The sequence below is a fragment of the Gobius niger genome (genome assembly GCF_951799975.1).
Source record: "Gobius niger genome assembly, chromosome: 5".
In the NCBI taxonomy this organism is placed as follows: Eukaryota; Metazoa; Chordata; class Actinopteri; order Gobiiformes; family Gobiidae; genus Gobius; species Gobius niger.
Genome location: NC_136856.1, coordinates 12,653,804 through 12,679,378, shown reverse-complemented (window position 1 = coordinate 12,679,378; position 25,575 = coordinate 12,653,804). Strand labels below are relative to the sequence as shown.

The 25,575-nt window shown below is 39.6% G+C and overlaps 3 protein-coding genes across 4 annotated transcripts; all 3 read right to left on the bottom strand.

Moving 5' to 3' along the window:
- Window positions 1-3,061: 3,061 nt before the first annotated feature.
- LOC306963436 (homeobox protein MSX-2-like) lies at window positions 3,062-4,448 on the bottom strand. The gene is made up of 2 exons (XM_079557004.1): window positions 4,142-4,448; window positions 3,062-3,545 (listed from the first exon to the last, which is right to left on the bottom strand). The coding sequence occupies exons 1-2, from the start codon at window positions 4,401-4,403 to the stop codon at window positions 3,121-3,123; spliced, it is 687 nt and encodes a 228-aa protein (XP_079413130.1). The 5' UTR covers window positions 4,404-4,448; the 3' UTR covers window positions 3,062-3,120.
- A 7,964-nt stretch (window positions 4,449-12,412) lies between these two features.
- On the bottom strand, window positions 12,413-13,656 carry LOC306963529 (uncharacterized protein; the record flags this gene model as incomplete). Its single annotated transcript, XM_079557102.1, has 3 exons — window positions 12,413-12,532; window positions 12,838-12,923; window positions 13,362-13,656. The coding sequence occupies 3 exons, from the start codon at window positions 13,654-13,656 to the stop codon at window positions 12,422-12,424; spliced, it is 492 nt and encodes a 163-aa protein (XP_079413228.1). The 3' UTR covers window positions 12,413-12,421.
- Window positions 13,657-14,737: 1,081 nt separating this feature from the next.
- LOC306962817 (cytoplasmic polyadenylation element-binding protein 4-like) lies at window positions 14,738-23,998 on the bottom strand (the record flags this gene model as incomplete). Of its 2 annotated transcripts, XM_079556118.1 has the most annotated exons (11): window positions 14,738-17,619; window positions 18,330-18,511; window positions 18,588-18,702; window positions 18,778-18,896; window positions 19,011-19,100; window positions 19,229-19,405; window positions 19,726-19,749; window positions 19,935-19,985; window positions 21,072-21,162; window positions 22,590-22,688; window positions 22,940-23,998. In XM_079556118.1, 11 exons carry the CDS (start codon window positions 23,996-23,998, stop codon window positions 17,392-17,394), a joined length of 2,235 nt encoding a protein of 744 aa, XP_079412244.1. In that variant the 3' UTR covers window positions 14,738-17,391. The 2 variants fall into 2 exon arrangements, with proteins under 2 accessions (XP_079412244.1, XP_079412245.1); XM_079556119.1 differs by lacking the exon at window positions 19,726-19,749.
- Between the last annotated feature and the right edge of the window lie 1,577 nt (window positions 23,999-25,575).

The following is a 25,575-nucleotide window of genomic DNA, read 5'->3' as shown; positions in this document are numbered from 1 at the left end:
CATTTTAACCTCTACTTTATTCTCTTGGCTCTGTTGAACGACTAATGCAGGCTTAACTCCATCTCCATGTCCAGAAAAATGGGGCAGGCTCCAGTTGGCTGACTCCAAACAGGATATAAGATGAATTAATGAATTGATTTTCCACTTAAACCACACTGAGAGACAGGGAACACACAGGTTGAACAGCGGCCAATCACAACAGTAACACTAACTGCATTTAGTGTATGGGCAATTAGGAGCTAGTGTTTCAACTATACATGCATGGGGGGCCCTCAGAGGCCTATGGTAACACGAGGAGAGCAGAGAAAGATACACAAAGAGGAAGATAGGAATCAAACCCTCCCTTAAGCAAAGACAAAGGGGCAACCTATATGTTTAATTGAGTAAAAGTAAAGGTAAAAAGGATTTGGAGTCAGATCACTCAGCTATGCACAAAGTTAAGCAACAAGATAACAATTTAATGAATGCATGCACAATCCTCTAGGGCTGGTTCAAGATTCAAGATTCAAGATTTTTTATTTGTCAAACCATGTGAATGGTTTGAAATTATGTTTCTCTCATCCTTGATTGTGGAGCAGGGGGAGAGGGAAGAGGGGTGGAAGGGAGGGCAGGGAGTTCAGCTTCCCGATGGCTTTGTGTATGAAACTGTTTCAGTCGACTGGAACTGACCCGTTGATATGACAAAAAAGGTAAATCTTTTTCTTCCCCCCTCCCCTGTATGTAATGTCATGCACTTGAAACTTGAGAAAATAGAAGCAACGCACACCAGAGGTATTCTCAGAGGTGCAGATGTTGAGGAAAATCTTCATAAATCAAAAAACATCATTGCACACTCAAGTAGCCGATGTCCAATTTTTAATCAAGGATGATAACGTTTCAGCATAGTCTTAATCAGATCATTCTTCATCTTTCATCTTTGAATCACAGTGTGTGTACTTGGAACTTGAAATATTTGTTTTACTCCAGGAAAACGCAACTTTCATGATTTTGCCTTTATAAATGACAAATGTATCAGATTAACAAGAAGGAAAATGGCAATTTGTTACACTGTCACCGTAGACAAATACAAACACAGAGCCAGCCAAAACTAAAGCACATTTTAAGCTTTCAGAAATCCCCCATTTAGTTCAGCAGCGCAGGCTCCAAATGAGCTGTGATCCTTCCCCTTAAACTTTCACAACAGAAACTAGATAAGGGCATTACTGGGCAATTGGCGGCAATAATAACCTCACTATCAGCCGAACACTGGGTTTAATTTCAGAATGGAGGAGAGCAAATGGACTGTGAAATATGTGCTAATGGTAACAGACCTTTTCAAGTTTATCAAATGCTGGAGGGAAGGCATTTGTTGGGATGTCGTTAATGGTAATACACACTTATTATAGAGCCAGACCACAAAGTTATGGATAATTAAACGAGCCGTGCCCATTTTAATGCCACATTCAGGTTGACAGAATAAATATGGTTCTCAATGATTGCACAACTGTAATTAAGTCATTTTAGGTTATGGTTTTGTAAAACGCAAGGCAAGTTAAAGAGAGATTTGGTTGAATTAACAGCTTTAAACATAGATTTACTGCATTCGACCCGGGCCACCCAGCAACTCATGCATCTGTATTCAGCATTAAGTCATGTCACTCCAGTCTATACAATACTTAAGAAGATTAAGACCTAACACCCACTTATACTAATATGGTTTGGTCTGTTACACACGGCATCCGTCACTTCAAAGATTTCCAAGTAAATGGGTTCTAGAGACGCAGTGTTTTTGAAAGAGGTGTTCAAATTCAAGCTGAAAGTGCTAATGAGCAGCTGGTACAGACACGTTTAAGCTAATGAGGTCAAACTATGAGATGATGAGAGAGAGTGAAGTATTTATGGTATAGGCCTAGTTGTGAGAATAGGGTAAAGTGATTAAAAAAAAAACTGCATCAATGACTTCTGTTTAGACAGCTACAAGAAAACACAGAGCTGTAAACATGGTCAAAGAGTCACAACTTTTGTGCAAAGAATTACAGCCTCTGATGTTATGAGAGACATCATGAGTATTGTACTTAGTGAGAATAGTTTTAAAGCTGTTATCACTTACACTTTAATTCAGTAGAAAGAGTAAATTAATGTTTTACTGTCACTTCAAAATAATATTATTCAAGTAGAAGTAAAATGCACTGTGTGTGACAGATGAAGAAGTATAATTACCTCAGAAAGTTGAGTAAATGTACCAAATTTCACAATAGTTTGTGATCTTTTGTTTTTTTTAAATCAGACGTGTAATACTCATAGAAGTACAGATTCTTCAAAAAGTAACTATTATCATACTTTTTACTTCTACTTGAGTGGTATTATAATGACGTCCATCTTCTTACATGAGCTAGTTATTTAATGTTTCAGGGGCAAAAGCTTCAGTTGGGCATAAAAATACATGTAGTTTGTGTTTTCTGTACCTTATTCTTCAAAATTATTACAATTTTTTAATATATATATTTTTAAGGCATTTTCTTGGAAAATGTAACAATTTTCACATTGTTTTGTTTCTCGCAATTTTTCATGACGGAAACCTCAACATTTTTGCTCAGTTACTCTTTACTGAAAGTATTCATGACATTATTTTAAAGCAACATTACTCTTACTTGACTAAATATTACTCCTCCCTCCTCTACAAAGAAACATAAGTTAAATGTTACTATAGAAATCCACTGTCCACTGTCCACTGTCGTCCAGACTGTCCACTGTCCGGACGAACGTTATCTAAAAAACTGTATATAAAGAACAGAAAAGATCCAGGAAACAGCTGCTAGCAGCCGGATCAACCAGGAAATACACTGAACACAAATGTCCAAATACTTTCATGTGAATGATGACTCAAGTAGTTTTTAAAATCTCAATTAGTTTATTATTATGGAATGAGTCATGAATTTCAGATATGTTAGCAGTGTTGACAACGCAATACCAAGATCTATTTCACCTTAAGCTGCATTTTGTTGGACAAAAAAAAAAGGTAAATTATAAATAGGTAGGGATATGTTGTCGGGCATCTACTTTCTCCTTTTAAGCTGGTCAACTCTAAAAATGTATTTTCCCCAAGCTCCAAGTTCGTGTCTTGTCCCAAACTGTCTATTTTCAGGAGAAGTGAAGAAGTCTTTGTCCCATTGCCGTACGGTAAAGAGCAAGGTGAGCCGCAGGTATCAGGGAGCTGGGACCAAACATGCCCAGTCCAGCCCAGTCCTTCTCCAGAGCCAACCCGAGAGAGGCAACCCCGGTTTGGAACAACACTTTTGGACCTAAACCAGCGGCTATTTTGAGTTTCTCCAACTCGGCCTCCTGCAGTCTCTTGGCTTTGGCCCGCCTGTTCTGAAACCAGATTTTGACCTGGGCCTCGGACAGTGACAGAGAGGAGGAGAATTCGGCCCGTTCGGCGATGGAGAGGTACTGCTTCTGGTGAAACTTTCTCTCCAGGGCCACGAGCTGCGCTGTGGTGAAGGGCGTCCGAGGTTTGCGGTTGGTTTTGTGTTTCCTCAAAGCGCAGATGGAAGAATGGTGCGAATCTGAAATAAAGCCAGTAAAGGTTAGTCTACAATTACTGTCATGACAAAACTATATCATTAAAACACAACACAATGCTTTACAAGAACTTAGCTAGATATTTTATACTTTGTGTTGGTGATGATTCCTTATTGGAAATGCAGAAGGCACTGAATGTGACAGACACTTTTCTGTGTCACTTAAAAAAAATGTCACTTATGTAAAACCATTACCAATAGTTACAGCTGGAAGTATACCAGCAAGGAATGATTAGAAAAACAGAAAAAACCTATACACACTTCAATGCAGTACTTTACAATGTACCACTCAAAATCCAATGCAGTAACAAGATTTAAATTCATAGTAAATGATCAACAGTATTTCCTTTACCTGTTTACTTTCTGTATTACATTAAGGTATATCATATAATCAATTAGCCCATCTATTTTTTAGGTTTAAATGCCTTGATGTTTTAACCTAAACAGTTCTAGATAAAATAAAAACAAATTCATTCTTTGAGCGATAATTCAAAACATTTTCCTCAACACGTTCAGGTCAGTGTATGAGATACTGCACGGCTTTGTGACTAGATTGAAAGGCATTAAAGGATCTCACTTACACTGAGCCGGAGACGTTGTCGTGGGAATTGGTGTCAAACATGATTGGTCCTGCCTGTCCATCCGCTCAGGTTTGACAGATAGCAGCTGGCGAGGAGTCTCCACTGTGTCCTGTTCATCTTCATTCAGGTTCTCATTTCCCTGGTGAGCTCGCAGCGTTTCCTCCCGGGGTTTCCTGTCCGACATGAGTGCGTCCACACTGAAGGACAAGCGTGACACCTTCAACGTGTCCCGTGGCTGCCTACACTCTCCGAAAGATGACATACTTTCTTTTCCAGCGCTTTTTTAATAACCTATAGGATCGATATCTAATTCCCAGCCAGAAAACACATTACTTCTGCCACACGAAGCGCAAACATGCAGCCCCAGTAAACGACAATGTCCCAGTCCCAAGTTGTAGCCAGGCTCAGAAAACTTTAGGCAGTACATTTTTTTTAGGAATGAGGGGAGGTCCTTAGGAAATTGCTCTGTGGGAAGACTTGATTTGCTGCAGTGATTTTGGGATAATCCACACCCACCACCAGACACTAGGTCAGCATTAGCCCCATTTAAAGGCAATTAGACACACTATAAGCTTCTGTTTATAGATAATTAAAGTTAAATCTAACGGGTAATATACTTTAAACTCTGGCTTTAAGGTACTTTTGTGGCGCCTCAGTGGCTCATCTGGTAGAACTCATACATGTGGGTTGAAATTCCGGCTCTAGCTGAAAATCAGCTTCTCATAAAATTGAGTCTAATTATTTACTATATTGAACCCTTAACATGCACAGAATTAAACCCAAATTATATAATTATATACAAATTATGTTTATTTGTTTGCTTGATTTTTTATTAGTATAACTGCACATAATAAACCCTCTCTTGCAGAAAGCTGTAAAAAAAAAAATATATATATATATATATATATATATATATATATATATATATATATATATATATATATATTTAAGACATAGAACTCAACAATCCTGCCCATCTCCAGTTCTGCTTCAGGAAGTAATATTTCCATTCATTTTACCCCTTGATTTAGAACTAAAGTTCAAAGGCAGTCTAATCAACGTATGTTGTAGCCAGTGTTGGGTAGCAACTGAACTACTACATGTATTTAGAATACTCATTTTATCTTTTATCAGTATCTGTAGAGTTACTCTCATTTGAGTGTATTTAGAATACAGCTACCTTCTGGAAATCAAAGGAATACATTTCAGTATTCAATCATTAAATTTCAATTTCATATTTACATTAATAAGAAAGAAAAGATCAAAACAGCCGGGGGAAAAGTTTCGCTACGTCATTCTGGGCTGTTTTTATATTCCTAATTCAAAGTAAATAAGTCTAGCAAACGTTTTGTTTGTGAAGGCTCTCATTCATTCAGGGAGTATCCATTGTAGAAAAGGTGAAATCCTCAACTGGACTGGGTTTTCTGGCCTGAAGAGCTAAGAAGAAGCTTCAGTGACTTCAGCGAACTATCCTCAAACCCAGTCCAGTTGATGATTTAATCAGTTCTACAAGTTTAGCGAACACGCTGTTAATAACATGCCGTATTTATGCATGACTATAATGCTAATCAACCGGGGTGGGTCTCGATTGAGCTCCATCAAGCACACTTAGATAAGTTGCATGATTATTTAAAAAGCCATATTAATTAAGCATATTGCATTAAGAGCACTAGAGTGCTGTTTTTTGGCCCAACAAAAAGCTGATTCACTAGACTTGACATAATACTTGCCAATGTTAGCACAATGTGTTAATCAATGGGACTTTGCAGAGTACAGTAACCAAACAGCTGAATAAGAGAGTCTGTATAGAGATGAATTATGGCTTTCAATGACTGTTATTATATTGTTGCTATTAACGCCTTGTAATTAGGCCAGATGAATCCGGTGCTTTTAAGGAGGATTTAAGTGTAATGGCGGAAAATTGCTACCTTCCCGAGGTGTGTGGCGCCCGCAGCGATTAGTGCAAGTCTGCGCTCTGTCGCTGGGGATACTAGAGTCTCTTGCCTCTTTGAAGGTGTTTCCTAAAGGGCTCCAGAGGACATACAGACATTATGGAGGTGAACGGAAGGAGGCGCATATACCGGTACACTACTGAGCAAAAGTTCAAGACCTATCTCTGCCCATTGCTTTAAACAGCGACATGCAGGGATAGGTTGTGCTTAAGTGGTTTCACATAACATCGTAAAAAGCTTATAGTTGAATAATGAGGAGGAGTCTGGCTTGTTTTCATTGGTAAAATGTGCTTAATAACTGACAAAGTGCAGATGCTTTAACCTGGTTTCTGTTTATAATCGCAGTAATCACTGGGCTCGGCCAGTCCTTTTCTTTAGTTTCCTACAGCATAAAGCAGTGGTACAGTTATAAAGGCCCCAGCCTTCATCTGAAATATAACATAGTATGAAAATGTAGCATGTCGTGAGTATTACATTACTGAAAAGTTGAAAGTATTAACTCTGTAGTTTAGTGTTTTCATTTAAAAGGAACCATGTACAATTACAACATTTGATAAACAATTTCCTAAAATGATGGGTAGGTGCAGACAATAACCCAGCAGTCCTTTGTCGCGCTCAGTTAAAGAGAACTAAGACGTCCAATCCAGAATAAAGCCAAATGTGTAAGACCTATTCATGGCATATACGTATCCCTGACAGATCAATCAAAATGGATAGATGAACAGCTGTTGGACCTTACTTCTTTACACTGCTATAATATTGAAGTCTATCCTTTCATGTGTGTCTTATCTACAATCAGGGCCACACATAAAGGCCACCTGTGAGGGGAGTATGTTGTATAGAATGCGCAGGACAAAGCCTAGTCATAATCTCTCAGTCAGATTACAAGAACGCTGAGCTCTAAACAGCATTTAGCATCATGAAAGATGTGTGACAAGACCTGTTGACAACCTGTTGTTTTTAATTACAATATAACCACTTTTATGAGGATAAATCAGCATAATTTATCCTTACAACACACCACACACATCACCGGAGTCACATGAGTTCATTTACATTTTCTTTCTTTTTTTTTGCATTTGAATAAAATCTGCCCCTGACAAGTCCAGACCAGTGACAGGCACTAGATCACGGAGACAGTTGATGTACAGGACAAGAGACACTCCTTACAAACAGTATTAGAGCTGAGAGATTTCTGGCCATCAAATCAAAATGGCAGTTATAGTCATTGGCAGCTTCAAATTGCAAACACTGCTAATATTCAGTGCGTTATAATCCTGTTCAGAGTCAGACTACCCTGCTGCTTTCACAGGGTCTTATTGAGCACAAAACCTGCTAACCCGCTCACACCTCTAAAACCTCTTCTGATCCGCAAGTGACTCTATTAATCTATTATTTTGTGTAGCCATTCGTAACTCAGTCTGCTCTGCAATCACAATTACACACTTTGTCCAAAATCTTACTTTGCATTTAATACTAACCGTAAATATGTCAAAAGTCAGACAGTCTAAAGCAATACTTTATAGGAGGGTGCTCTGTCTGTAATGTTGGATAGCTGACAATAAAAGACTGTATATTCTACATCATTACACTAAGATTTAGCTGTTTGCATCTTGCCCAGCCTCAGTGTCTCCTCCACTGTTTAAACAACAAACCACAGACGCCTTCATCACGCAGTAATCAAGCAAAAATGACATGGCACCAACCGATACAACCACAAGCAACCTGATGTCTTTATAATTACCACTGAAGCAGATCCTCGGACGACTCGCAGAAATAAAATCTTTATTTATGAAGAACTTCCCGGCAGGAGTAGTGTAAAGATGGAATCTATGGCAACTTTTACTTTGCTATCTCTACATTTGTGTTGTTGTATTTGTACACCTGCCGTAGCCGATAAAATTCTGTATTTCCCGCAAGATGTCTGCTGACTGAAACAATGGGGGAACTGGCAATCCCAATTTCATTTGTGTGGGTTATATAATCAAAACAAAAAGTGAACTAGCAACTAAAACGTTATGTACAAAGAGTCGACCAGCATCACTAATAAACATAGATCATTCATTAAACCCACACCTGGACAAATTGCGAACTGAAAATTGTGTTTCCGGCATTTAAATAAAATCCATTTGCGTGGCAGTTGTTGTTGTTAAGTGAAGTGTTGAGAGCTAAATGGAAAAGCCCTGTTTATCTCAGAGGATAATTAACCGCTGCGATGCTGATCGTGGTCAGATACATTTTGCCATTACGGCATTTTCAAGCTTCTCACTCGCCGCAATTATTTCTTCATGGTTTCGTGTCAGGGCATACGAAGGCCTTATTGTTGATGTGTATGAAGGAAAACAAAAGTCAGAACAAATGGCGTTAAGTCCCAGGGAGTGAAAGATACAGTTTCCTCACTACAGAAAATTACTTACACTCATGCGTGAATAAATTATCTCTGTGACACGAAAACAGCAGAACCTTTTAACGCTGTCAAAAATTAACCACAGATTAAATAGAGCACATTAATCACAAAGATGATCCGAGCCATCTGTAGGGTAAGCAACATCAAGTTCATTGAGCTACATTTCCATCGAAGGTTAAGATTATGGTGTATTTTAATGATTTGCTTTGATGCTTTATTTTTTAGTACAGGCTCTCTTGTAAATTCTTTATTTTGATTCATAATAATAATAATAATTTGCATCTGTTGTCCCACACTCCATTCATGCAAACTTCACACAGAAAGACCGGTCCAGGTGGGAATCGGGCCCGGGACCTTCTAGCTGTGAAGCACGAGCGCTAAGGACTGCACTACCGAGATGACCTGGTGATCATCAGTAGCTTGTTTGATATCGCTAGCATGTTTGATTGTTTTTTTAAATTCATTTTAAGATGCAGTTTTCATTAGAGAATAAAGAATGAGTCTATTCTCAGCAAGAGAAACTTCAGAAATCGTGTCAACACAGGCTTGTATAAAGTGCAATACAAGTATGTCATTATGGTCATTGTCATTATTGGTGTGACGTTCCAATAAAACCTGGTTGGTATGTTCCAGAGAGTAGCTTTGGTAAATTGTTAAAATAACTGAACAAAAGTATCAAGAGCGATCAACCCCATGGCAATGCCTATCTTGTCTGATCTCAGAAGCAAGACCAGGAGCAATTCAATATATGCAGGAAACCTTCAGCTAAGTACTTCTAGACCAAAATCCTGGAAGTATCTGGAAGTAGGGTCCCAGGTCAGAGCTCTGTAGTCGCCCACTGCTCAAGTCAAGTTGCTCATGCATTGGTTGAAAGATGGGTCGAATATAGAAAAGATATTTCCCCTTTGGGCCAGTTAAGTCTAAAAATGCAAAATGCCAACAGGATTTAAGACTTGTGTGGGAAAACCATGGAGCTGTGAGCTCGTGGCAGCTGTGGCTCTGCGGCAGGGCATTCACCCACCAATCCAAAGCTTGGCAGTTCTAACTTCACTTGCCTTGCCTCTAGTGTCTTTGCACACTGATGTGAACGTGTGTGAATGTGGGAAAACTGATGAAAATTACCCCAAGGTGTATTAATACATATGTTTTTAATTGTCCAATCACATGCACTGACCCAACCAAATAAATCTATAATGATTGTTTATCTCGGGTACAAAAAGCATAAGCTCATTTTTGTATAAGCAAACTTGGTAAACTTGGTATATCTTCTGAGTGTGAAATTACCTCCAGGTTACAGGCATCTGAAAATGATGAAGCTCCACACATTGGTCCCCCCTTACAGTACATCTAAATGTAATCATCTCAATCTTCATGAGTTCTAGCTCACTCACAACACGCAACTGTCTCTGGAGTAAACAATGCATTTGAACAAAAGCTCATGTGGTCTTGAGACATCGCTGGCATCATTTCAGTCCACTGTTCAATCTCCTCCCCAACACAGCTCTGATTAAAACAACCTTTAACTAATCACCATTGTCTGACAAGCTTTTATCACATAATACAAATGAGAGCTTGGTTTTGGGAAGAAATTAAAGTACTTGATATGAAGAGGGCTGACTTGACTTAAAAGTTAAAACTGTATAAACCTACTACAAAGCTACAACTATCTCAACACAGTGCATTCCATTAAAGCCACAATGCATAACATTTCCCCTAATAAAGAGAATACAATACAAGCAGTTATTTTATAACCAATATTTTTGTGTGTTTGCTGCTTTCAAACTCAGTTTTGAACTCTGCGTTTACAAAATAAAAAGCTGGTCATTAGGAGCATGTTTCATATCGTTGGCAATGATAGTCATTGATATAGTCAGTCAGATAAAGGCACTCTGACTGAGCAACAATTTGTATAAAAAGCAGTGAATAGGATTTTTTCCTGGTGTTGAAGACATGAAGCTCCTCTTATTTGAAAATGAATTGCTCTCTATTGAAAAATAGTATTGTAAAACAATCGTCAGACTACTCCAAAGAGGTTTTGTTTGGGGAAAATTGGGAGCTTTGAAATGCGTAAGTACCTCAAAAAGTAAAGCAGTGATCTGGCTAAATCTAAACAGAAATATGAAGAAAAAGTTATTTTGGAAAGAACTACTTCATCATAGTGACTTTGCATTCTCAGCCATGAAGGCTATAAAGAACTCCTATCACAGCTGTCTGGGTGATGTATATTTAGATCAGTCTCTTGATCTTGTAACATTCTTTCTACCACGTTTTAGGAGCTTACAGACAACAGGCAGCGCCATGACTCTCATTAGAACTCTTGAGTGTCCCATCATAGAACAGCTGGAGGCGTGCGTGGACAGGGAAGTCTGGGCACCTCTGCTCAGACTGCTGCCTCCGCGACCCGGCCCCGGATAAAGCAGAAGAACATGGATGGATAGATGTTTACAGTTTTAGTGCAATGAGCACCTTTGATTTGGTAAAAGAAAAAAATTCAGACCTTTGACTTCTGTGAATTAATTTTTTCTGATCTTTTGATTTAAAGTTTGAGAACCCCTCGTCAGCTTTGTGGACTCAAAAGTCACGCGCAGACACACACGGCACTGAAAGCCAAGTAAACAGAGCTCTTTAAACATTGAAAACCAGCTAAGGGACTTCTTGGATTTTGTGGCAATGGAACAGGAGGTATCGGCCTTCAAAGATTTTAATAATAGATCCCACGCACCAGGAACAAGTCAAACCTTAAAGAAAGTTCAAGCGTTTCTTACTTAACGATGGCAGGACTAGGGTGACTTTATTGTAATCATGCAACTTCTGATTGTAATATTTAATGATGCCGATAATTATTTGGAAAATCATCATCGGTGTTGAAAACCCTGGGTTCAGAAACAGACAGAGGTAAAATCCATTTAAGGAGCACTTTAAGGGATTACATTAAATGTGGTGGCGCCCTCTGGTGGAAAAATAAGTGTGGCATACAGGATTGTAACATGATTAAGATTGGCAGTCAATTTTTATTTATTTTATTTATTTAATAGGGACAATGCATATTGATGAACAGTTGCACATGACCACTGTAAATTAAAATAGAAAGCTGTTTGATTTATGCTTGCTCCTTATGAGACAACATGGAAAAAACGGGAAGAAATGTAAATACTGAGCAACATAAGTGCATATATTAAGTAAGAGTTTTAAGTGAAAAATAATAAGTTTTGCCTAATTTGAGTAACTACACTCAGGAGCATGTGGGGGCACTGGTTGTTTTTTTTTGTTTTCGTATAATGCAATGTTTGTATATTATCTCCCTTTAAAATAAAGTCATATTTGTGGAAAATAAGTTAATCTTGTTTCATTCTACTCTCCATAATGTGCTGCACCTTCAAAATGTTCACACCTTGCACAACACTGCGTCATAAAACATTTGACCTTCCAAGTACAACAAGCCTTAGAGCAAGATCAAATCAGGACAAAATTGTATATATAAGGGTCTAAAAAGTCGGTGTCGAAAGTCGGTGTAAACCATAACACAGAACTTTAATGTATAACTAAAGTAGAAATTACATCAAATGAATAAAGCCCAAAATTGCAAATGACCCGAGTGCCACCTGAAGAAGCTCAAATATCACCAGAGGGACACATACCACCCACTTCTCTTTGTGTTTTTTTTTTTTTTTCCTGAAACCCCAAGGATATGACACTACAAATTTGCTTTAGTATTCTAACAAGGTGACGGTGTGCGTACCTAAGTATACAACATGCCAACAGGCTCAATTCTTTTGTAATATTTCTTTTAATAGTGCAAGTACTATAATAAATATTTTAACACAAACTTCAACTCCTATTCAAAGATCTGATCCTTCCAGTAACGCAAACCACAACGCGTCTTGCGAGTGGATGCTTTCATATCAAAGATGAGTAGCACATTCATGGTTTCGTGTGGCTGCAGTTGACCTGAGAGAGGGACTCCAGTCTTTGCCGGATGTGGTTGTTCTCTGCCAGCATCCGCGCAATGTTCCTCAAAACAGCCATCTTGACCTACACATAGGATTTCAAAATGTTAATAAACAAGATGTTTCAATTGCTATTTTCAAGGGATAGACGCTCTGACTGGCAAAAACAGTGCGATGTTTTGTCTTCTCTATTAGCAACAACGAATTGTAGTGTCATATCCTTGGGGTTTCAGGAAAATAAAATAAAAAACACAAAGAGAAGTGGGTGGTATGTGTCAACACAAGATGGCGCCACACATCTCGAGTTTATGAATAAAGTGAACGGTATTAAACAGTGGTGGAATTATTCAATGGAAAAGGGACAAAACCGCTAACTGGACTTGAACTTACCTTTTCTCTCTGATTTTTTGGTTCTTTGCCCTGGGAGAAGACATAAGCATCTTCCTTTACAACTGAATCTGAACCATGACCTCTACCTAAAGTTTATAAAGAGAAATATAATTAATAATGTATAGAGTTCGGTTCATATCGCTAAGCATTATGGGATTAGCAGCAATTATAAACTAATGGAGATTTTAAAGGTCAAAATACTGGAGTTATTGTTCACATTAAAATACATGGACACTTAATACTGTATGGAAATGTAAAGATGGCGGATCTCCATGGTAACTGTGGAATTTCCCCGAACGTTATAAAAGCTACAGTCTGTTACGCATCTACATTATCCTGATAAATAAATAAATGTAAAACAAATAAAGTTAATTTAACTGTAATAAAACACTAAGGCTTAATACGGTAATGGACATGATGATTAGACCATACAAGATGAGCGGTGTTGTTCTATGGTTGATCGAGCTAACATTAGCATTAGCATTAGCATTAGCGTGCTAAAAGAAATTCAACTACAAGTTTACTTTGTGGTTCTTCTCTCTGGCTGACAGTGGTTTCGCTCTGGTGGACTTGAGGTTCTAAACCCCATCGTGGTCCCGTGAATTTACTCCTTTTAGCCGATGATTTGTTTCCATGTTTGGGCAAATTGATTGTTAGCACTAGCCCAGTCTTCTTGGCAGGCCGCGGCTGTCGGATTCCGCGCCTCAGTTTGGGAGCTGGAGTTTGGCTCAGAGCTACCAGAGAACAGCTGATGGTTTCATCCCTCTGACTGGAGTTGAGCTGATACTCAAACCGTGGCACCGTCCTCTTCAGCGACATCTTCGTAACTTTGGATTGTTTAAATTTACAGATGTCTTGGTCGGATGTTGATGGGTTTATTCAGCTGTTCTTGACCCTGACCTGACAGTGATCTGATCATGCCACGCACTGTGAAATTCCCCGGTGTTTAAAATGTATCATTTGAAATACCAGGAAAATGTAAATGATGAAAATAATAAAACATTTTAAATGCTTTGTTATTTTCATAATTTCCGCTCAAAGCTCAATGCTGCCAAAATAGCCTATTACCTGCTGATGTGTTAACCCAAATTGTAAACTATTTTAACAAAGTAACTTCAGTAGGTATCTATGTGGGTGGTGGAGTGCTTTAGTTTCAGTAGGCCAAGAGCCCATTGAGGCTTGAAGTCTGGTCCTATAAATAATCTACCGCTGACCTGATTCAGCCTAACCCTCTCCAGATGTGCCTAAAATGTGTTGTGGACACATGGTAGAAATACGTGCCATCCCTTGGAGAGAGACCAACTAGAGACAAGACTTTAGACAATTAATCCATAACACAATGAAATAGCTTTATAAAATCCCGATCTGATAATAATGTAGCCGACTTTAAGGTCAAGTCGCAGTTCAACTGGTTAAATATTTGTATGCAAGTCTTGTCATTTCCCAGCTGCATCATGAATGTAAGAGTTTCTTTTCCTATGCGTTGTAAATTGTAAGTGGGTGAACCCTGTGCATTTCTAATGTGTCTATTGGTTGATCACATAGACTACTTACCCCCTCTAGTGGTTACCCTTGAGCTTGACTACACTACTGCAAGGCCCACTGTTCACTGGTTTTGTAAGATTTCAGTTTAGATTTTTCATTACTGTCATTATTTACAGACATTAACCAGGAAATTGTGCACAATTGAACATAAATTAATATGCATTTTTCTTTTATGGTAATGATGGCTCAGTCTATACTTATTTTGGGGCAGGGATTCAGTTCATTCAAAACTGTACCTAGTGAGTGTCGGTCAATATTGTAAAAGCCTGCTGGAATTATTGTAATTGTAGATTAAAAAAAAAACACAAATTATGTTGACAGAGTATTTCTTCCTCACAGCTGTTTTATTCGTTCAACATCTCACATTACAAATACTTCAAATGTATGCATACAGTTACAAACAGTTGGCAGCAAATGAATAAATGACATTAGATCTTTGTTTTACTTCAGTACTACAAACCAACTATAAAAACTGACGTCTTGTACTTTCGCAGAAATCAATCAAGGAAGAAAATATAAAAATTTAAACTTGCGTATAAATGTGAAATGACTGAATGAAAGAAAAAAAAGTCAAAATAATTTCAGGTAAAAAAGTTAATAAATATAACCTTCCCAGCATATAATTAAAAACTATTGAAATTTTGCAATCAAGTAATACTAATAGACATAATTTTTTTTTTCATCTGAAAACATTGAGCACAATACAGCAATTAGAAAAACTAGACACATCAACAAGTTAAACACATCACCCCAAAAATATAACAAAATCTGATCAAAATGATAGTTATACATTTCAATTGAAAATATAGCAAACGCTAAATACATTATCGACCTAGTATGTACAATGTTTTCAATCACAGTAGCATGGTAGTAGCAAAATAAGTAAATAAGCACAAAACTAATGTTTAAAAATAAATTTAGGTATAAATTAGTTTCTTTTCTTGCAGACATCAGTATGAACAATAGGAAACAAATGTGTAAATGACTGCATGGTTTATAGGGATTAAATGACATACACTGCAGAGACTTGTATCTGGAAAGAATAAGTATTGCACATAATGGCTCAAAGTTATAACTTGCAACATTAAATCACATTCAGGTTATGTCCCAAAGCATGCCACATCACAAAGGGGTCAAGTGTCTCCTCGCCTACGTCCTACTGAGTGTCCTCTATATTACAATACAAAACGCATCCAAAGTGTTGTTACGGTGTAGATTGCATAAACATCATGTCTGTGTGAGGAAGGCAGACTCATCATGTAAAGAGAGGCTACAAGAGATCTCAGAGTTACGGAAACCAAAGTCGGTAAGGAAAAGGAGATCTAGTGCATTAATTTACATTAGGTCCTGCATTAACACTAGCCATGTTATTTCTGTATTACGTTATGCATGCCAAGAATAAGTAGAACTTACAGGCAGTCCCAGAAAGAGGATCTAAATATTCAAACAGCCGATACTCACTCCGGTGATTCAGGGGATTCACATTGACCAAAGCCAAAACATTTACCCTACAGATAACCTCATCGACTACACCAAGGAGCAAATATCAGAATATATTTTCAAGACTATCAAAACCAGTTTACAAAGGTCTTGTCATGCCATAGGATCCTGTTCATTAGGACAGAGGAAAATCCACATATAACTGGCTAAGAGCAGCCTTTTTTAATTCTACAGAATCACACCAATGCACCAGACATGTTTCAGATTTACCAGCACTTAAATATATAAAAGCTAATTGAAAATTATATTAATATCATTCATTTTTCTTTTTTTTAAATTAAGTTTACCATAAATGCAGATCTCTTCGTAACAAAGGTACAAAATTATTTTTCATCAAGTGAAAAAAATGAGGTATTGCAAAAGGAGTTCTCCCATCTGTGAAAAATGTGCCTAAAATGACTATTGAAAAAAATATTTAGAAAAGTAGTGCATAATAAATGTATATATGTTCATGACAAAATAATCAGCTATAAAACACTGTACAAAAATCAGCAGGCCATGTATAAAATAATATCTTTATCTCTGTGACAGCAAATTCTACCTACTACCAAATCCACCCACAACACTTGTGATAGAAGCTCCAGTCTGGTAGAGCGTGCAGTGGTGCACCATGAGGACAGCTCAGGGAAACTGGACTGTGCATTCCCATTAGTTTGTACTACGTTAGCATGTTAGCTTCCAGTGCTAATATCCCTGACAATATAAAGTGAACAAATACTACTGCCAATACCTGAACCCTGAGGGCTGTGTCGATTTTAGCTGAAATTTACAAACCAAAACTTAAAAACAAAACAAAACAAAAAACTTCAGCAGTCCTCCACAATGACAAGAGGCCACATATTGTTCCAACAACCTTAGATCTGCTTTAGTCCGTGTTTTAGGCCAATCTTTGGTTTGCCCTTTCTTGTTACAAAGTGTCTATTTGAACCAAGACCTAAAAGCACTAAGCCAGCATCTTAAATGTGTGCCAGACTGAGGGGAGAATTTAGTGATGTGGCCAGATGCGATACAAAAGGCTGCTTATAAACTCAACCCTTCGGCCATTTTAAATGCTGCTCCGTCTCTTCTCTTACAAATCTTTTACACTTCAACCTTTGGTAAATGGTACAGTTGTTTCCTTTCCTACAAGCAAAAAACACAAAATGCCCCTTCTTCAACTCAACTAGTTAGTTACTGATTCAGGTATGATGAACCCTAAATAAATTTATGTTTCTCTTGACAACAAATGTAAGCAGCTTTGCCAGCCAACATTAAAAGAAAAGTCAAGTCAGAAAACATCTAAATCCAAATCTTCTGTATCAATATGCTCATGCACATTAAACGTCCAAACATAAATGGATTTTCTCTCACTTATATAACATTTCTTCTTTTAGAAGGCCCAATTAAAATGAAAATAAAAAAATAAATTAAGTATTTTAACTTAAAAGAAAAGTGCATTTTTTCAGATCATTGCCGTACCCTATTCCTATCCTCCCCTTCTGCATCATGCCCCACCCCATCCCTCTCGCCTCAGTTCCAGCGGAAGGAGATGTGTCTGGGCCGGTCTCCTCCTTCCTTCACCAGCGGCTTGTGAAACTCTCGTCCAGCCCGAGAGTGGATAGCGGCCCAGCAGTACTCGCAGTAATACTGCAGACAAGTCACGTTGGCGCAGAAGAACGGAGCAAACTTCCCCCCACAGCGAGTGCCCTGGCACTCATCACACAGCTGGTCGTCCAGGACATATGGCTTCACTTCCACCTGGAGCAGCGGGCAAACACGTGTTAAAGAGGAATCATTTAGGCACAGAATCATTCTGTACCTCACTGCAAGTAGTTAGAAACAAAATGTAGTGTTGATGGTAACTCTGATTTTTTGTAATGTGACATTAGTTTTGGCCATTTCAGTGCTCATGACACTGCCACTGTTCCTTAACCAGTTTGGACTTTTCTTTTTAAATTAGGCAATATCTTGCTTGCAATAGGTGAGTTTTACTCATAAGATTTGCTGACAAACTCTGTGTGAAGGCCAATATGTTCATCTTTACCCAACTGTTGCCAGTTTCATTGCTTTTAAGGCTGCTTCATGCTGAAGCCTCTTGTAGTAGGCTGTTGATGTAATTTGTCAGTATAAATACAAAAATAGCCTAAAACACAGAGCAGTGGCTTAATCAGACCATTATTTATGTAATTACTGATATCAAGCAGATGTTGGCAGGGTGTGGGATTCTACAGCTTAGCTTATAAAGAGGAGCTTTCAGGGTCGGAAAACACGACTGTCAAATAAAAGCTAGATTTAGATGCTCATTATTGGTAACGCAGCCGTACTCCAACGCCTTAGCCCAGAAACATTTAAGAAACAATTAAGTTTTCCAGAAGAGTAACAAGGTTACTTTTAAAAGTTACCTTTCAAAAGATCAAGATGCCAACAAGTAAAGTTTGATAAATACAATATAATTAAAACAAACTCACCCGTTTATCTATCTCCCCATGTTGCAGTTGAACAAATCGGGCACTAATGGCTGCTATGTAGCTCTGCTGATTGGAGAAGGCCACTCGCCCCGCCCCTTTTGGATACTTCAGTTCAGGGTCTGTATCGATACCAGCATAACACACTCCCCCATACAGACGGTCCATGATCATGGCCAGCTCCACTAGAAAAGACGACAATTGACATTAGTGAGACCAGGCTAGATCCTGCTAAAAGCATGCCATTGTACTGTGACAAACCTGCACGTAAAGGACGAGGAACACCCCCAACAAATATAGTCTTTCTTGGATCCAAAGGTTGGGAGCCGTCCATGACAAAGTCACTGTCGTTAAGGTTCCAGGGCCTAATTTGAACCTGTGGTACAGAAAAGGACAATATTATTTAATGTTTGTTTAGATTCAGCCATATTACACATATACGCAAACTCACAGGCTTGTCTTTGATGGTTGGGCTGGAAACGCACAGGTAAAGTTTGCCATCCTCCTGAATGCAGGCATCAATCAGAGCCTGAACTGAGCTCTCATCTTGGAAAAGTAGGAATGCATATCCTTCAAGGAGAATAAACAACATGGTTTGTATACAGCGATAAAGTATATTTGCCTAATCTCATTGTCCCCATATTCAACACCAATGCTCACAACATGATTTGATATGGAGCTCACCTTTTGGTGGAAAATAGGATTTGCTTTCTGCCTTGTGAGGCCAGTCTACAAATAAGTGACCAAATCGTCGGAAACTGGCAGTGATCTCATCTGTTTACAGAAAGGGGTTACTTAGGTCAGTCAAAAAAAACTCAAAATGTTTATATAATTAAGATATTTCTTCTCATCAAACATTACGGGGTAATATAACGTACGGGGTAAATTGCACTTAGCTTTACCTTCATCTATGTCCGGAGGCAGCCCTCCGACAAACACCTTGCGGGAATATCGCTCCACTCGTTCTCCGTTGAGATGTGGAAAACAGTGGGCTGATCCCAGTCCACCAAGTCCCTGGTCTCCAGACTCATCCTCTCCGAAAGTGCGCTCATCCTCCATCGGGAACAGAGAAGAATGGCCTGCAGCGAGAAATATGAATTACTGAGCTGCTCTCTATCAAGGGTCACACAAGGACTCATACTGCAGCTTATTACAATGATTATGAGTCATCAATAAAATGCATAAAGGAAAAACAGGCCACATTTCAAGTTTAGACAAAAGAAAATTAACAGTGCATGCTTTGTTAAGAAAAAATGGAGCTCAAAACAAGCCATTTAGAACTATACCTTCAACATTTAAGACAATTACTGACAATCACACAAATCACAGACAGTAATTGTGTAATTTAATTTCAACAAATACTTCTGTAAAACAGTCAAGATCCACAAATAATGATTACCTCGTCGTCTGCCATAATTTCTTGCTGCATGTAAAACAACAAAACACTATTGAAACAGAGACAGTGTAAAGTCACACTAACACTATTGTGACTGCCATTTTAGTCAAAGAATAACCCGACTGTAACGTGAAGCCACAATTGTTCCCCATTCGTTTTAGACCCTTATAACTGCCACAAAGCCAGTATGCTTCTGTAGGCTTGGCACATACCATTCATAGGTAGAGGTCCATCTCCACCCTGGTGAGAGAAGCTATAGCGACCTACATGAGAAAAACATGAAAGACCTTATTAAAGTGTCATCCAATAACAATTATGCTTACAAAACAAATAGCATTAGTTTGTTTTATTAAGTTTCAAACAAGCATTGCACTAAGTGTATTATAAGAGTTCAACAGCATTTTAAAAAGGAGAGCAGTCCTGCAATCTTATCCAATGGCATAATTGTGTGTATAGGTTTTCATTGAAAGGCCATTGAAAAGAAGTGACTTAATTCTATATAAAAACAAATGTAAAATATGTTGACAGAATAAGCAATTTGAAAGCTTCAAGAACCTCGTATGCTGCCAGGCCAAAAAAATGTTTCCCACAATATAGGTCATGCACTGTAATATTTTTGTTTGGACTGCCTTTAGCTTGGATTACGGCACAAATTCGCTGTGGCATTGTTCCGATAAGCTTCTGCAATGTCACAAGATTTATTTCCGTCCAGTGTTGCATTCATTTTTTTACCAAGATCTTGAATTGATGATTGGAGAGTCGGAACGCCGCCTTAACGTTACATTGTTTTGTTTCATTGTTTTACTGTTTGTGCAGCCCTGTGAGGCAACTCCTGTTGTGATATTGGGCTATATAATATAAAATGTGTGCCCGATGAAGCCTGCCTGTACCATTATGAAAGAAAAAGATCCATTAATAGATCACTATGGTCATTCAGTATATTCTGGTAGTTACCTGATCTCATTCTTCGGTCACAACTCACATACAGTAATGTTGCTGAACCAAGACCTGATCAACTGCATTAACCCTACACATCATACAAATCAGGTGCCAACCTGTGTATACTTGGGCCCGTCATTCCAGTGTGGACACAATTCTCACATTTCAACACCTTTCATCACAAAGTAAACAATAGCAAAAGACTTTTAAAAAAAAGTATTTAAATGCACCATTTTTCCAGTCAGTTGAGGTGCATGCTAAATCCTAACCTTGTACTACATGCCAATTAATTCATTGCCAGCACAATTAATGCTTGTTGTAAAACAAAAGTCTGACAATTCCTTTATTTATGCACAAGCAGCGATGAGTAAGCCCATCTCCACCTCACCATTGTTAGTGTGGGAACTAACCTTTCAAGGAATCCTGCTCAGCCCTCATAATGTCAATCAGGGAGTTCTCCAGAGATTGCATACTGAAACCATCAAAGGGCCGCGTTCTCTCCTGCAAAAAGAAGAGCAAAAACAACACTTAGCCTCCTCACATAAGTAACATCAACATTTGAAACGCTGTGGCATGGGTTTTACATTCCGCTGAGCTACAGTATTTTAAAACTACAAATAAAATCGTCGTCGTCAGAAAGAAAAAAAAAAAGTGCTCTGCCATCATTGTCAAGACTGGGCAACAAGCCTGTCATGATAGAAATAGTTCAAGTTTGATTTACTGAGGCAGGAACATATTACAATAAACGATATTAAGGACCACTTGATGCCAATGAATCAGCCAAAATCTTAGTATTCTTTTGTTCTAAAAGTCTCTATTAAAATAAAACAGGAACATGTGAAAAAAGATGTAAATAAATGTACTGACAATGAATATTGAGCCCAAAAATATAGTCTTTATCTGTCATTTCTTGGATAAAAGTCACTGTAGTAATTATCATGACAGGCCTACAGGGCAAGATTAGAATATCACAGTCGATTTAAATCTGATTAAACTAAAGTTAGGAAACAGACAAACAGACAATAGAATTGGACATATGGACTGATTATATTTGAAAACCAATTCAGATTTAGTCAAAAAGAGGTTTGCTTTGGTTTGAACCAAGAATAATAAGAACTAGTGCCAAATTTCAGACGTCAGAGTAAAATTATGGATTGACCTTAGTGACAAACTTAAGTTAATAAATCCTCTGTCAAAATTTTAAAAAGCAGTGAAATGGGATATAATCTATTCATATTAAATTATGTGATTATGTGTGTGTTCATCGTGCTATTTTATGAATATGTAATGAATTTGTCAAATTAGGCATCGCATAACAGTTATATCGTTATAGAACGTGAAATTATTGGGAAAAAAGGTTGTTTTTATGTTGTTTAGTTTATTAACCTAGTATAGGATGGGCAAAAACACAAACAAAAAAAACGCTTTGCGTCATCCCAACCCTTTTTTGGTTGTAATAATTTGGATCTTGCGTGGACAGTGATGCTTTGAATGCGAGCAACCAAAATAATAAACATTTAATTCTAAAATCATCAAGTAACAATTTTCTACTTTCAAATTGAGTCCAGGCGGTTTATATAGATCTTACACAGCTGCTGAGAGCACAAAACTAAATAAGCACAACAGGGAAATCATGTGATCGGAGCAGATGACAGGGCTTTTTCTTTAACCAAAGGATCGAGATAAGGCCTTCGACATGAACGCTCTCAGTACAATTCACTTCATTCATTTAGTCAGCTCCACTGTCATCCTGTTTTGCTCAGTGGCTCATTACAGGGATTGGATACAGATACGTGTGTTAAACAGGATTGCTGCATGAGAATAGACAGCAGACTTATTTTCAAATTGCCGCAGAGAAGGCAAACAACAGTCAGTTTTGTGTGGTATATTAGCTACATTAAGCATTCAGGCAGGCCCGATTTACCCACCTGAAAAGGATAGATGTTGTCACTGCGGTTCATGCTGTCTTCCACCCAGCCCTTGTGACTGAAGCCGGAGTTATTTCTGGGAAATTTCTGAGAAGGAACCTAAAAACAGTTGCGTTTTTCCACATCTTAGTATTCTATTTTTGAGCAAACAGTGATTTTCACAAAAGCCCACACATTGAAAATGATTGATAGCTATTAAAACAGGCTACATAAAGACAATGTAGAAAACGAATGCAAGTACCATGTACTAGACTACCCATGTACGAAAAGTCCTCAAAATGACATCTATAAACAGGAAAAGGTCATGTGACTGAAACCTATCCATATGCATAGACTAAAGTCAGTCATACCTGGTTATTATTAAAGGACTTCTTCAGTGGAGAGATGGAGTTAAGGCCTGTCATTCCTCCGGTGACACCTCGGCGATACTCACGGACCCCCTGCGTACCGCCCCACCCGCCGTACCCACCGGGGCTCCATGAGGTGGACGTGGGAGTTGAGGGGCTCTGGTAACTTCCCCAAGGTGAAGGAGGCTTGCTCTGAGTGGGGGCGAGGTGTGGCAGCTGTGTGAACGCCCCAGTGCGATGAGGGTGAGGGGGGAAGGAAGGAGGGTGGGGGCTGGCAGGAGAGCGTCTGTGCTGCTGCGGGACGCCCTGGCCGTGTGGGTGGAAGTGCTGAGGGTGCGGGGTCGGAGGAGCGGGATGGTGTTGGGAGACGGGTCCTAACTGGGAGAAACTGCCGCCAGCGCCAAAGCTTGGTCCGCCGTGATGCGAGAAGTTTTGAAACAGCAGCGGAGGGCCATTTGCATTAGAGCCAGGGGGACCAAAGAACCCTCCAACGTCCTCACCAACCACAGGAGACTGGGTGGATGGGACAGCTGGAGACCAGTTATTGAAGCTGGTGAGGGATGAGGATGAAGAGGTGGACTGTGCACAGGTTGTGACCATTCCCAAACCCTCCTGGTAGTCAAATCCACTTAAGACCGGCGAGTCCATCCTCAGCTTCTCCTTGCCTGCACTGCTCTCCAGTGAGCCCTTCTCTAATGAACCCTCTTCAGGCAGAGCTCCCTCCAGCTCCCCTAGGGCTACGCCAGGCTCCTGCTGCCCCGGCGGGCTGCTGGGCTGAACCTGACTCTGAGACTTCTCCTGAATGTCCTGCAGCTCCAAGGGCTTGGACTTGTCTGACTCCAGAATCTCATCTTGCATGTTACTGTGTTGGGCTACGGCAGGGAACAGCCAGGCACTGCCCCCATTGGTGGAGCAGGTGTTATTTACAAAGGAAGGGGGGCTCGGGGGGTTCGAAGGGTGGTGAGGGTTCTGGGGTTGAAGGTGAGGTGGGATCCTTACAGGAAAACCAGACTTGTTACCGCTGCCGTTCTTCACAAGGACTCCAAACCCGTAGTCCCCCATTTAGGACGCCCAGTGAATCTCCAAATAGGTTTTGGCTTTCACCTTTTTTTGTTTTCCTGAATGCACAAAAAAAAAGATAAAGTCGAATCAGCTGCAAGAAGTGACAGCATAAGCAAAGTGACAGCACAACTTGGTTTGGCCATTTAAAAACACAAGCCTAGTCAAATGCAGTAATGCGCCGGGGCTGTACCCTCCCTAGTCTTGTGATGCAATCAGTGAGATTAAATCATTGACTCGCCAAGCCATGGGAGGCCTGGATGAAATACAACACGGAGAGCAGGCAGGGCCAGACTACCACGGAAAACATCCTGCCCAACCAAGGCAAGCGCGAGCAGCTTGTCCCGGTAAACCTGGCGTCTCCAGAGGTCGTAATAGGCAGCTAGTAGCAGCAAGCTAACAGCTGCTTCGATACCTTCCATGTGCCCTATTAGTCACGCACAGAGCAACGCACAATTATCATCTGCGCATTACATTTGCACGTAAAGGGAACACGCTGTGCTCGCAACTGCACCGACCGATTTATCCCCTTTTCAGCAGTGACCTCCTCGTACGCGACCATTTAAATGCAGGAAAATGCCGATGACGTCCTTGTCTCTTCTGAATATAGGGTAGTTCCCTTTCCCAAGCCGCTAGCCGCTAACATAATAGCCGAAAGCCGCAGAGACGTAGCATATGTAGCGCACATCTAGGTGCAATAAACCCTCTCACTGCCTTACACTCGCTTGACTTTCTCTCCGCAAACGCGACGCTGCTCACATCGAAGGACAGAGGAATTTTCCGAGACATGACAAGTTGGGTGTGCGGCTCTTTAAACGACCTCGTCTGTTTCGCGTCCTGTATGTTCAATGTCACACAGCCTACCACCCTTGCCATCATTTTTTTTCGCATCTAGTGGCAGCCTGGCGCACTAACCGCGGCCGTAAAACACGCGTAAATGTGTGTTGTTCAGTCGTGCAGTAGCTACCTTCAGTTTGGCGTCATGACCTTATCGTTTTGATGTTTCCATATTTCAGCGTTTTTTCCTTTTCTGCATTTCCCAAGCAGCCGGTGTTAATGGTCTCCCCTCTCTTCTAGATGACAGCTGGTCCAGTCGGGACACACTTCCGTCTACAAGCCCTGCCCCCGCAATCGCGAACCGGCCAATGCGCGCCAGGATTTCCCTTCGAGGCCCCGCCTGCCGCAGATTGAGGTCTGTGGTCTGATTGGGTCATCGGTGTGTGAATTACGCCCACCTCACTCGTTCTCAATGAATGCACTTGCTCTAAAGACGCTCTCCTCCAAATAAGGACGCCTTTTAATTCAGGGGAGGAGTTGGGAGGAATGTAAATTAATGATTAAAAGAAGTACTGTATGTGAGATGGTTGTAAAGACCTGCAATCATAATATGATTAGACGCCTGTGCAGGTTATAAACCATCGGTGTGGCCTATAATTGCTTGGTTAATAGCAAAGTAACTACCTAGCCTTTACTCTAAGCCAGGAACAAACCTAGAACTGCACAAACTCAGGTATTTTAGGCAATGCATTGTACACACACACACACACACACACACACACACATACGCAATCTTGTACTTC

What these genes read in the sequence shown, in the direction of transcription:
- LOC306963436 (XM_079557004.1), bottom strand. Translation starts at nt 4,403, where the DNA reads ATGTCATCTTTCGGAGAGTGTAGGCAGCCACGGGACACGTTGAAGGTG. An exon ending in GACAACGTCTCCGGCTCAGT is followed by an intron (nt 3,546 to 4,141) that starts GTAAGTGAGATC and finishes GCTTTATTTCAG; the next exon opens with ATTCGCACCATTCTTCCATC.